Source organism: Microtus oregoni, unplaced genomic scaffold (assembly GCF_018167655.1).
Source record: "Microtus oregoni isolate MIOR12 unplaced genomic scaffold, Mior012 000009F_ref0000495, whole genome shotgun sequence".
Lineage (NCBI taxonomy): Eukaryota > Metazoa > Chordata > Mammalia > Rodentia > Cricetidae > Microtus > Microtus oregoni.
In genome coordinates, this window is record NW_024543068.1 from 38,476,013 (window position 1) to 38,488,309 (window position 12,297).

The 12,297-nt window shown below is 44.7% G+C and overlaps 1 protein-coding gene across 1 annotated transcript; it reads left to right on the forward strand.

The window, feature by feature from the left end:
• Positions 1 to 5,099: 5,099 nt before the first annotated feature.
• Positions 5,100 to 9,134, forward strand: Cfl2 (cofilin 2). The gene is made up of 4 exons (XM_041658779.1): positions 5,100 to 5,244; positions 6,146 to 6,453; positions 6,565 to 6,641; positions 6,733 to 9,134. Exons 1-4 carry the CDS (start codon positions 5,242 to 5,244, stop codon positions 6,828 to 6,830), a joined length of 486 nt encoding a protein of 161 aa, XP_041514713.1. The 5' UTR covers positions 5,100 to 5,241; the 3' UTR covers positions 6,831 to 9,134.
• Positions 9,135 to 12,297: the final 3,163 nt, after the last annotated feature.

Sequence of the window (12,297 nt, forward strand, 5' to 3'; positions counted from 1 at the left end):
ACACACAGCAGGCATCGTGTGCTCCAGTCTGAGGCTGTGACTCACTCTCTGAGCCACAACACTCACCGTGGGTCTTACACATCTCACTGCTGGGCCTTTCTAATTTGGGAGCCTGACCTCACGGCCCAGGAACTCAGCAGTCTGAGTCACATGAAGGCTGACAGAAGGAGCACTGGTGGGATCCCTGTCGCGTGCGCCGTCCTGATTGCACCGTGGTCACAGTTGTGTGACACCGCCACCATCAGATTTTAGAAGATTTTTGCCTCCCCAAGGGAGGGAATCCCCATACTTGTTTTGGTCCCTCCACATTCTCTCTTCCCCACCCCAGACAAGCTCGAGGCTTCTCTGCAGGCTTTCTGGTTCTGGATTCACTGTGTAATACGTGGGTCTTGGGGAACTGGCTTTTTTCACTTTGAATAGCGCTCTTAGGTTCATCCAGGTTGCAACAATGTATTCTGTGGTGTGGGGACACCTCCTTCATCCATTTACCAGTCAGGACATTTCAGTTGCTTGCAGTCTGGGGCTGTTATGAATAATGTTTCCATGAATTTTCACATTCAGGTTTTTGTGTGAACATATGCTTTAATGTCTTTGGGATATGCACATAGGAATGGATTTACTTGGTTTTAGGGAAGCTTAACATTTTCGAGGACTTGGTGCATTGCTTTAATTCCAGCATTGAGGAAGCAGAGACAGGAGGAGCTCTGTGAGCTCAAGGGCAGTCTGATGAACACAGCAACTTCCAGGCCAGTCACAGCTACGTGGCCAGGCTCTGTTTCAGCTACGTGGCCAGGCTCTGTTTCAAAAACTTTTTTTTAAAAAACTCAAACTACTTTTCAAAATGGTTTTACCAAAGCTGGGCATTGCCATGCATGGTCCCAGGATGTAGAAGGCAAAGACAAGAAGATCAGGGTGTTTCAGGCCGGTCTCAGCAAACTAGTGAGGACAAGACCAGCCTGAACTACAGGAGACCTTGTCTCAAAAAACAAAACTGAGCCGGGCAGTGGTGGTGCACTGTTAAATCCCAGCACTCAGGAGCCAGAGGCAGTCAGATCTCTGTAAATTCAAGGTCAGCCTGGTCTACATAGTGGGTTCCAGGACAGCCAAGGCTACACAGAGAAACCCTGTTTTGAAAAACAAAGACAAAACAAAAATGCTGGGATCATGGGCATAAGTCATCATGCCCCGCAGTCCTCTTTAAAAACAAAACAACTTTTTAGATTTGTGTGTTTCACTTGCATGTACGTATGTGTGCATCTGTGCCGGTGCCCAAAGTCAGAAGAGGGTGTTACAGATAGTTGTGAATCACCATATGGCTGCTGGGAATTGAACCTGGGTCTGCACGAGCAGCAAACGCTCTTAACTGCTGAGCCATCTATCCCGCACATCCCCTACCCCACCACCCTTTTTTTGAAGCAGGGTCTCATGTAGCTCAGGATAGCCTTAACCTCTCTACAGAGCTGAGGATGACCTTGATCATCAGATGTTCCTGCCTCCCAAAGACTGGGATTGGAGTTATATGTCACCCTACTTGGTTCATATGATACTGGGGATCACACCACGGCTTTGTATCTACTAAGCAAGCATTCTACCAAATGAGCTATATCTCCAGCCCTGCCCCAGCTTGCCTGTCCTGGAACTAGCTCTTAAAGACCAGGTTGGCCTCGAACTCACAGAGATCTGCCTGCCTCTGCCTCCTGAGTACCCCGCTTCCCTCTTTATAGCACTGAAATAGTTTAAATTTATTATATTTCGGTTGTGAGCCTAGCCTGTAACGGCTGAGCCATCTCTCTAGCCCATCAGCATCTCCTGAGCATTTACTATGAGCCAGGCTCCAGAAAGTCAAAGATAAGAAGGATTAAAATCCATAAGCAGCTTACAATCAGCGGGGCAGCAGAATCTGTAACAAGTTAGTGTAATGTAAAAGATATGTGGAGTCAAAGATGAAGTCAGGGAAATTAGAATCGTAGAGAATGAGAGACAGGAACATCTGAGAAGAAGGGAACAGGCTGGCATATGGTTAATGTCACAGTAGGAGGGTCACTGATGTCTTTGGAAGCCCAGCTTCTGCAGCAGCAGCCCTGGTCTGTCTAGGGCTATTTAAGCCTTTCAGGATAGGACAGAAGGGGAGAGGGGAGGAAGGGCTGAAAACCAGAGACCCACTCTGGTGTGTTGGCACTCATTGTAAATCTGGGAGGTAGAGGCAAGAGGCTCTCTGTGAGTTCAAGGCCAGCTGTTCTACAGAGTGAGTTCCAGGACAGCCAGGACTGCTACACAGAGAAACCCTGTCTCAAAAAATCAAAAGGGGGGGCACTATTAGAAGGAAGGATGTCATCTTAAAAGAGAAGAGGGGGAAAGAGTGGTAATGGGAAGAGGAAAGAAGACAGCAAAGATAAAGAAGGCAGAGGGGAATGATAACAATGTATGATATGTATCAAGTGTCATAAAAAACCCATCACGTAATAGGCTAACAATTGGTAAAAACAGGACAGATTTATTAACGCCCACCTTTAATCCCAGCACTCAGGAAGCAGAGGCAGGCAGATCTCTATAGGTCAGCCTGGTCTACAGGGCAAATTCAGGTCAGTCGGTACATATATAGTGAAACCCTGTCTCAAAAAATTAATGTTTTTGGGGGGCTGGAGAGATGGCTCAGCAGTTAAGAGCACAGACAGCTTCTTCCAGAGGACCTGAGTTCAGCTCCCAGCACCCACATGGCAGCTCACAGTTATCTGTAACTCCAAGATCTGACACAGACATGTAGGCAAAGCAGCAATGCACATAAAATTAAAAATAAATAAGTTATTTTAAAAAAGTAATATATTTTAAAAGAAGAAGCTGCATTGGGCTGGCAATACAGACTTTGCCAGAATAGGCTGTCTGTGTCTTTTCTAGGTGAGGAAAGAATTTCTGCTCTTTGTTTATTTGATGCCAGCTGTCACACATGGGACTTCGTTATACAATTCCTGAAAGCAAGCACTATTTCTTAAGAAGAACCACAAAAGGGTGCTGTCATGAGTCTTCATTTTCTAACACCTGCTCCTGTGTGTTATATAAAAAGACCTGGGTGGCGGTGGCTATAGTTGGAGTTTCTTTGAACAACCAGCCCCCAAATAATGACATGGAGACTTCTTATTATGAAAGCTTGACCTTAGCTTAGGCTTGTTCCCAACTAGCTCTGATAACTTAAATTAACCCGTTTATAACAATCTATGTTCTGCCACGTGGCTCGTTACCTCTTCTCCATCCTGTAGGTCACACTGTCTCTGAGTCTCACTGGCTTGATCCTGTGCACCTCAGATTCTTCCCAAGTTCCTCTCTCCCCCAGAAAGTCCGGCCTCTCACGCCTGCCCAGCTATTGGCCATCCGGCTCTTTAGTAAACAAATCAGAAGGTGGTTTAAGCAGAGACACACCTTCGCACTGTACAATTATCTCACAACAGGTGGCCGATCTCTGTGAGCTCTAGGTCAGCCTGCTCTACAGAGTGAGTTCCAAGCTAGGCAGAGCTACACAGAAAAAACCTGTCTCAAAACAAACAAATATAAAAAAAATTAAAGAAATGTATATGGGGGGGCTGGAGAGATGGCTCAGTGGTTAAGAGCACTGATTGCTCTTCCAGAGGACCTGGGTTCAATTCCCAGCACCCACATGGCAGCTCACAGCTGTCTGAAAATGCAGTTCCACGAGATCTGACACCTTCACACCAATGCACATAAAAAAAAGCTAATAAATCAAAAAAAGAAATGTATATGGTTTAAAAATAAAAATAAAAGGATGGGCTGGAAAGAGCATTCAGCACTTGAGAGCACTTTCTGCTCTAAGGAGAGGACCCAAGTCTGGTTCCAAGCATGTACACCAGGCAGCCCATAACTGTCTGCAACTCTAGTTCCAGGGATCACACTTCTTCTGGCCCCAAAAGGCCCCTGCACACACATGGCAGGACTTCACATAGATATACAGACATACACACGAGTAAAAATAAAAATTAAAAAAGTATTTTTAAATATTTATTTCTATGTGTGTGCGCGCATGTGTGTATAGGTATGCACACATGTACAGGTTCTTGCAGAGGCCAGAAGAGGGAGTCAGAGTCCCTGGAGCTGAAGTCAGGGGTGATGGCGAGCTGCCTGATCTGGGGTAGGGAACTACCAAGCCTGGCCACTGACTTCAACTCCCAGGACCCACATGGTGGTGCAGAAATGCCTCCGGCAGGGTCTTTTTGACTTCCCCAAGTGTGCACAGCAGATGTGCCCCCCCACACACACACAGATTTCAACACAATTCCAAATCAGACACTTCAGGCCTTTCTGCCTCCACAGCTGTAAAACAGGTATTTTTCTAGTCCTTTCCAAAAACCCCCATTTACAGGGGAAGAGAAATATCGCCCTAGTAGCTTCTGGTTTTACTCGGATTAGGGATGCTGTCCAAGGCATCTCCAGGGCATTCTGAAAATGCGGTCTTGGTGTCTCTATGCCTGTCCCTTTTCTCAAGGGATTACAGGTGTGAGCCAACATTCCTGCTTATCGTTCCCCCTTTGCTTGGTAGTTCAGTAACTACTTTGCTTGGTAGAAGTAATATTTTTAGTGTTTATTCTCATTTCAGTGCGAGGAGGGCTGGTGGTGTGCACCCGTAATCCCAGCTCTAGCGGGATGGAGGCGTGGCAAGCAGTTCAAGGTCATCTGCCTCGGGATTCCGGGCCGGCCAAGGCTACAAATGAGGTCCTGTCTCAAATCAAAGACCCGAAGAAGAGAAAGCTTTAAACGCGTCACACCAAACTGGGGGTCTTCCAAAAATGACCCGAAATTACAGTCCCGTCCCTTCCCAAGGAAAACGCAGGTGGAGGAAGCAAAGCGCTCTACCCGACCACCGCACCCCGCTTCCTCACTCCCCAACCCCGGAGCGGCGCCCCGAGTGCGCGAACCGCTCGAGCGGGAGCCTCCTGGCCCCGGCTGGCCGCTGCGGCCGTCGCAGCCCGCGCGCACGGGTTCCCGCCGTCACCGTGCTTTCCGGCCGGCAGCCCTGGCGCTCCGGGGTCAGGCGGAGGACACGGGCGGGCGCGCGGGGGGCGGGGGCGGGGCCGGAGCACGTGACCGCCGCGCCCGCCCTGCGGCCCCCGAGCCCGCCGCTCCCGGCGTGCCCCGCACTCTCGGCTGCCCGCCGCCCGCCCCTCCTTCCTCTCGTCCCAGTGCCACCGAGCCGGAGCCCGAGCCGCCGCCGCCGCAGCCTCAGCCGCGGGCACTATGGTAAGGTGGGCGGGGGAGGCTGGGCGCGGCGGGACCCCCGCGCGGCCGCCATCTTACCCTGCCCGGGGCCTGGGCGGTGGGCGCTCCCGCGCTCTGGTCCCCCGCGGCTCGAGGGCCTGCGGCGGGCGGGCGGGCAGGCGGTTCCGGGCCCGCGGCCGCTCGGACTCCTAGGGCGGGTGGGAGGGCCGGGTCTGGCCGGGCGCGAGGGGAGTACCCCGGCCACAGCCCGCGTGCCGCCTGATGGGTCTCGGGCGCGCGCCGTCGGGGCGGCCGGGAGACCCGGGGCGAGGGTCTCGGAGGCCGGCCGGGGAGCCGTTGTGCGGAGACGGAGCAGGTGGCAAAGCCGGGTTAAGCCGCCCTCTCGCCGGACCCGTTACTCCGCCAGCGGCTGCCAATGGGCGGTGGGGCGTTTTGCCGTAGCCGCGGGCGGCTGGAGTTTACGCTTGAATCTCTTTCCTTATGAGGAAGCAGCAGTGGCTAAGATGACTTTAAAGAAAAAAAAAAATAGTAGAAGCATTAACTGAAATCCCGAAGTGTTTTTTTTTTTTTGAAGGCCTGCAGAGTTGACACAATACAGAAGGTATTTTTGCGGCTGCTCCTGAAACTCTGACATCACCCAGTGAAATAGGAAACATTTCAGGCATGGGTCAACTCGTATTTGTCCCTTCCCACCTTCCATTTGCCTTTTTCTTCGTGCTCCGTAAAGAAGGATGAATGGGCAATATGAGTTAGGGATTTTAGCTCTGTCTTCTTCTGATGCGGAAACGGGACTGATCTAAGAGGATTGCTCACGTTGTTTGGTGCAGTTTTTTATAGTCATTCCAAGCCCTGTTAGTCAAACAATAATTCTGGTTAAAACCCAAGAGCTCGTTCTAAATTCCCGTCGTTGGTTTATTTTCAGGCATCTGGAGTCACGGTGAATGACGAAGTCATCAAAGTCTTTAATGATATGAAAGTAAGAAAGTCTTCTACACAAGAGGAGATCAAAAAGAGAAAGAAAGCGGTTCTCTTCTGCCTGAGCGATGACAAAAGACAGATAATTGTAGAGGAAGCAAAGCAGATCTTGGTGGGTGACATTGGTGACACTGTAGAGGACCCCTACACATCTTTTGTGAAGTTGCTACCTCTGAATGATTGCCGATATGCTTTGTACGATGCCACATACGAAACAAAAGAGTCTAAGAAAGAAGACCTAGTATTTATATTCTGGTGTGTAAAAACAAAAGAAAAACGTGCTTTTAAAAATGCAAGGATTATTATTATCATAGTCAGTTTTTGCCTTTGTTTCTCTTTTGAAATTCAACGTTTTCTCCCCTGTAGGGCTCCTGAGAGTGCACCGCTAAAAAGCAAGATGATTTATGCTAGCTCTAAAGATGCCATTAAAAAGAAATTTACAGGTATAAACATTGACTGTTTTGTGCGGAAGAAAAGGGGTTCTTTCTTAGTCGAAATAAAGTTAATGGATGTGGCTTTTTTTCTGTTTTTTAGGTATTAAACATGAGTGGCAAGTGAATGGCTTGGACGATATTAAGGAGCCGCTCGACACTGGGAGAGAAACTGGGAGGCAGTGTCGTGGTTTCCCTTGAGGGAAAGCCACTATAAAGCAATAGCCAAGTGCCATTCGATGTTAAGGGGCTTCCATTTCTCCAGCTCAGTCCACTGGAATCTATTGGGTTTTGGTTTTTGTTTATTCCCTTTGCACTGGGCCCTTTCAACACAGTGAATGAATGAATGAATTTAAGAAGCCTGTCAGTGATTGCCATTAGGCTGTTTAATATGGTTACTTTTATGTAGAACCCAAGGAATGCCTTCCCCGTCTTATTTTAGCCAAAACAACTGGTTCCATGCCTTCCTCGCAGTGAGCACTACAATGGCTGTGTTGTCAATGTGAATAGCGTAGAGTACTACAAAGGGTAAGCTAATTGAATGCCTTGAAAGTATTATCCACTGGTCATATGGCGAACCTTTCTTCAGTATTATTTATAGTTGCACTTGACTACAGTTCCCCGAGGCTGGAGCGTTTGTGCCCTCACCTGCCTCGGCCAGCCTGTTTCTGTGACCTGGCAGCACAGATTTAACACTATGCGTTAAGAGCACTTTTTTTTTTTTAAATACGTTTAATCCCTTAAAAAGAATGCCAATTAAGTTTCATTACCTGTCATTGATTTGTCCTAATACCTCAGTGTTCATTCCTCTTACCTGCATATTTTCTTCAAAGAAATAGCTATGTTGATGTCTTTGGTCTCCCATTGAGTATACACTACTGAATAAATGTAGGAGTTTTATGTTTACCGTATGAGTCTTGAAACACTACAGATATTTTAAGTATCAGTCATGATGGCAATTTCTGTATAAAAGAGCCTTAAATGGAACATTGTTTTGAGATCAAATTCCCTACCCTCACAAAAGTGGCCACGTCGCAATAAAAACTGTGGCATATTACAGAACGTTGCCTTGTTTTCCTTGGAAAATTTGCACATTGTCATGTGAAATTTTAGGGTAAACAGCGATTAAGCTAACACTCATGTCTCTTTTTTCCAAATTGTTGAATTTCTTTGGGTCAAAAATATCTTAAAATCACTTATATACATACAATCATTAAAGAATGGTACTTTTATAAATATGTTTATTTATTTCTTTATGTTATAATACGGAGATCAGATTTTTTTTGCACTTTGGCATACTCCAGTATCTTATTTCTCTAGAAAAATTAGGATATTAATTCATAGTTATATTACAAATAATTTTTTTGAGAAGTAGAAATAGGATTTTTTTATTACTTGGTCATAATGAAAATAATTTGTAAAGTGTCATTCAAAGGTTTAGTGATCCTTATGTTAGGAGTGTTTATTTCAGCTATGAGTCCTTCATATCTTTTCCATTTTGAATTGGAAAAAATTTGGTGTAGCAGTCTTAAACATTAGTAATGGGATTTGACTGTGGTCCAGAGCATTCTCCTTATAGAGAATTTGATCTGCTCCGTGTGCGCACTTTGCTATTAGCCAGAGCTATTTATGGCAAACACATGCTTTTGTATCTTGTCATAGTCATCCCCAGATGGCAGAACTGGACTGGATTCTACCGGTATGCAGACAGGCGTGCTGGTGAGCAGTCGGTTGTGGCTCTGAACTTTAGTGCTCTTATCAGAATATAGGAAATGAAAATAGCCTTTTTTTGAATGTGTAGAAGTAATTTGAGTATAACTAGATTTTTTTTCTACCTTTTTGAAAGTTTTTTTCAGATGAGAACTTTAAAACATAGATGTTAAGTGTCTAGGCTTCCATTTAAACTGTGCAAGTGACTTGGGATCTTCTTAGCACTTAGCAATTTTATTCCAGCCTTCCAGCTGTCCCTGTGAGTTGTTCCAGACCTTTCCGTGGCTTTTTGGTAAGGTTACTAATAAGCCAAGCATGAAAATGGTAATGTGTACTAATTTTATGTTTAATTGATCTTTGCACCAAAGGACTTTTCACCAAATTATTTTGTTCTTTCAAAAGTTAAGAGATTTCTTTAAAAGTAAAGGAATGACCTTTTTTTCTTATAGTTGGTTTCTCAGTTTCCTTATATAGTTTCTAAAAATAATTTCAGAGATTAAATATTGCTTTAAACTATGATACTTTGACTTTGTTAGATTGGCAAATATATTAACATAGTTAAATTAATCTTTAAAGTGCACATAAGTGCCTAGAGCCAAAAAAATAACAATTTAATTTAATTAATGATCTTATGTTGGGAATAATTTACATCTTATTTACAATCATTTACAGTGAAACAATGTTCCAGTTAGCTTTAAAAGGTATATGGTGCTAATTAGTAAAATATTGAAGGCAATATTTTACTGCTAGCTTGCAAAATTCTAAGTGTTTTAAAAAATAAAATACATGAAAATATTTAAGGCTGTTGAGATGTGTTTACTTCCATTTTATAACTTTGAAAGTTGGAAAATTAAGATTGTAGATTAAAGTGGCAACATCTGCAGCATTTTTCAAGATTTTAGTTAATAAGCTTTCATTTAGAAATCCTGTTTTCAGACCAGAGAAATGGCTTAACAGATAAAACCACTAGCCACTTAAAAGTATAGAACTGACCCTGCAGAGTTGTCTTCTGACCCCTCCACACTTACAAGTAGCACATACGCATGCATGCACACACGTGTAATAGAGACATAATAATAATAACATAACTTTTTAGAAATTCCATTTTCAGAATTAAGCTTAATGACACATATCTGAAATCCCAGAACTCAAGAGGTTTTAGAAACAGAATCAGCACTTCAAGGTCATTTCCAGCTATGTAGTGAATTCAAGCCAGCCTGGGCTACATGACATTTTGACATTTAAAACTGGGGGAGGGGAGGATATCACTGAGTTTTACAGCAATTTTAACATTTTCAGAGAAATAAAACAGTTGGCATTTGTCCTAAGCTGACTTTGAGCTGTTGTTTTCCATCACTAAAACAGTATGGCCAGCATTATATATTTAATGTGCCTTTTAGCAGCTTACTAAGAGCCTCTTAGGCTTGAGATTCTCCGATACAGGTCCTTTGTAGGAGCTAATTTATGGGGTTTTTTTAAAGACATTTTTTTATATTTTATGTGTATGGATGTTTTACTTGCATGTATGTCTGTGTGTAATGTTCCTGGGACCTGCAGAGGTTAGAAGACCACCCCACCGATCCTGTAGAACTGGAGCTGCCATGTAAGTGCTGGGTCCCAAGAACAAGCACTCTAAACTGCTGGACCTCCTTTCTAGCCCTATACGGTCTTTGTAAAGTGGGTTTTCATTAAGAAGTAATCTCAGCTGTGGTAAACAAATGAGAGGTTTCCCTCTTGTAAAATGGTGCATGCCTAATCCCAGCACGGGAACGAGGCTAGCCTCAGTTACGGAAAACAAGTAACAACAACAAAAAACCAAAACTTTAGGTTTGTCCTCTGACTTCTACATACACTGTAGGTAGGTAGGTAGGTAAATGGGGAGGAGACTTCTTAGGTCCTATCCTTTTTTTCAAATTTAGTAATAGGATATATAAAAAAAAAAAATCACCAGGCAGTGGTAGCGCACACTTTTAATCCCAGCACTTGAGAGGCAGAAGCAGGCGGATCTCTGTGAGTTCGAAGTCAACCTGGTCTACCAGAGCTAGTTCCAGGACAGACTCCAAAACTACAAAGAAACACTTTTGAAAAACAAAAATGGCATGGACATCTACAATGAATATAAAAGCTACTAAAAGACTGGTGTCTGGTGCAAACCTATAATCTCAACATTCGGGAGATTGAGACAGGAGAATCAATCAGTGCAAGTTCCAGGCCAAAACTACAAAACCACCCTGTGAGGACCTCTAAATGCAATTGTTGCTTTTCAGATTATGTCTGTTCAAGATTTTTAGTTTTGCCTTGTTTGTTTGAGATAGTGTCTGCCTATATCACCCTGGCTAGCCTGAAACTTACTGTGTAGACCAGGCTGGCCTCAAACTCAGAGCTCTGCTTGTCTCTGCTTGGGTGCAGGGATTAAAATATGCCACATCACACTGGGTGAGTTTCAGGTTTTTTGAGCCATAATGTAGGGAAAGGTAATATCTACCATATCTGGCATCTGAGGATCAAATGTAGCAATACTTAGGGCTTTGCAGTGGTGGGAACCAAACCTGGGTATTGTGCTGCCTGACAGTCCTGGAAATGTTTTGTAAATGTAAAAGATTTACTTATTATGTATACAGTGTTGTGGCCAGAAAAGGGCACCAAATCTCATTACGGATGGTTGTGAGCCACTATATGGTGGCTGGGAATTGAACTCGAGACCTCTGGAAGAGCAGCCAGTGCTCTTAACCTCTGAATCACCCCTCCAGCCCTAGACCATTTACCTTGAAGGATGTATTTTGATTTTATGTGTCTGAATGTCTGCACATATGGATGTGTACCATGTGTATGCCCTGTGTCCAGGGAAACAGCATAGGAGTAATAGGTGGTTGTGAGCCACACTGTGGTGCTGGGAACCGAACCCAAGTCCTCTCTTACCAGATGAGCCATCTCTCCAGCCTCACGACTTGTCTTTAATGGTCAAGCAGATATAAAAGAGACAAGAAGCCTGGTGTAGTAGCACACACTTATATCCCCAGCACTTGGGAAGCTAAGGTGGGAAGTAGGCTGGTTTTTGAAGGTCATTGATTCTATTTTTCTAACATTGCACTTCAGCTCATAACTTTAAGTGCGAATTAGCTGTATCGTATAATGCTAGGGTGACCCTGCCTGCTGTGCACACACGTAAAAGTCAGGCCCAGCCACGTACACCTGTATCCCAAGTGCTGCGTAGATGGAGACAGTCCAGCTTAGCCCAGTCTGAAAGCTCCAGGTTCAGTCAGAAACCCTCCTCAAAAGCTAAGGCAGGGAAGCAGTTGAATACCTGGATGTTGACCTCTGGCCTCCACAGAAATGGACACATACACACCACGTGTACACACAAACAAGTATACAGTATAGTTAATTTAGCTTCTCTATTAATGGCTATAACTGGGGGGGGGGCGGTTTCAAGACAGGAATTCTCTGTGTAGCTTTGGAACTTGTCCTGGAACTCACTTTTGTAGACCAGGTTGGCTTCGAATTCACGGTGATCTGCCTGCCTCTGCCTCAGAAGTGCTGGAATTAAAGGTGAGCATTACCACCACCCAGCAATGTTCATAACTTTTTAACAGTTTGGGTGTCTTTGATGTGTGAGTACTGGGATCTGGCCTTTTTGGGGGGAGAGGGCACTTTTCCAGACAGGGTTTCTCTATATAGCTCTTACTGTTCTGGAACTCACTCTGTAGACCAGGCTGGCCTTACAATCACAGGGATCTGCTTGCCTCTGCCTCCTGAATTCTGGAATTAAAGGCATGCACCACCACTGCCTGGGTCTGGCCTTTTGCCTCCAAGTAATTTTGAAGTAAAAAGAAAAATATGCTATCCATGGTGTTGACATCTATGACTATGATTTTTTTTGAGACAAGAATCTCAAGTAGCCCAGGTTAGCCTTGAACTCAGTATATGTAGGAAAGTGCCCTTGAATTCCTGATCCTCC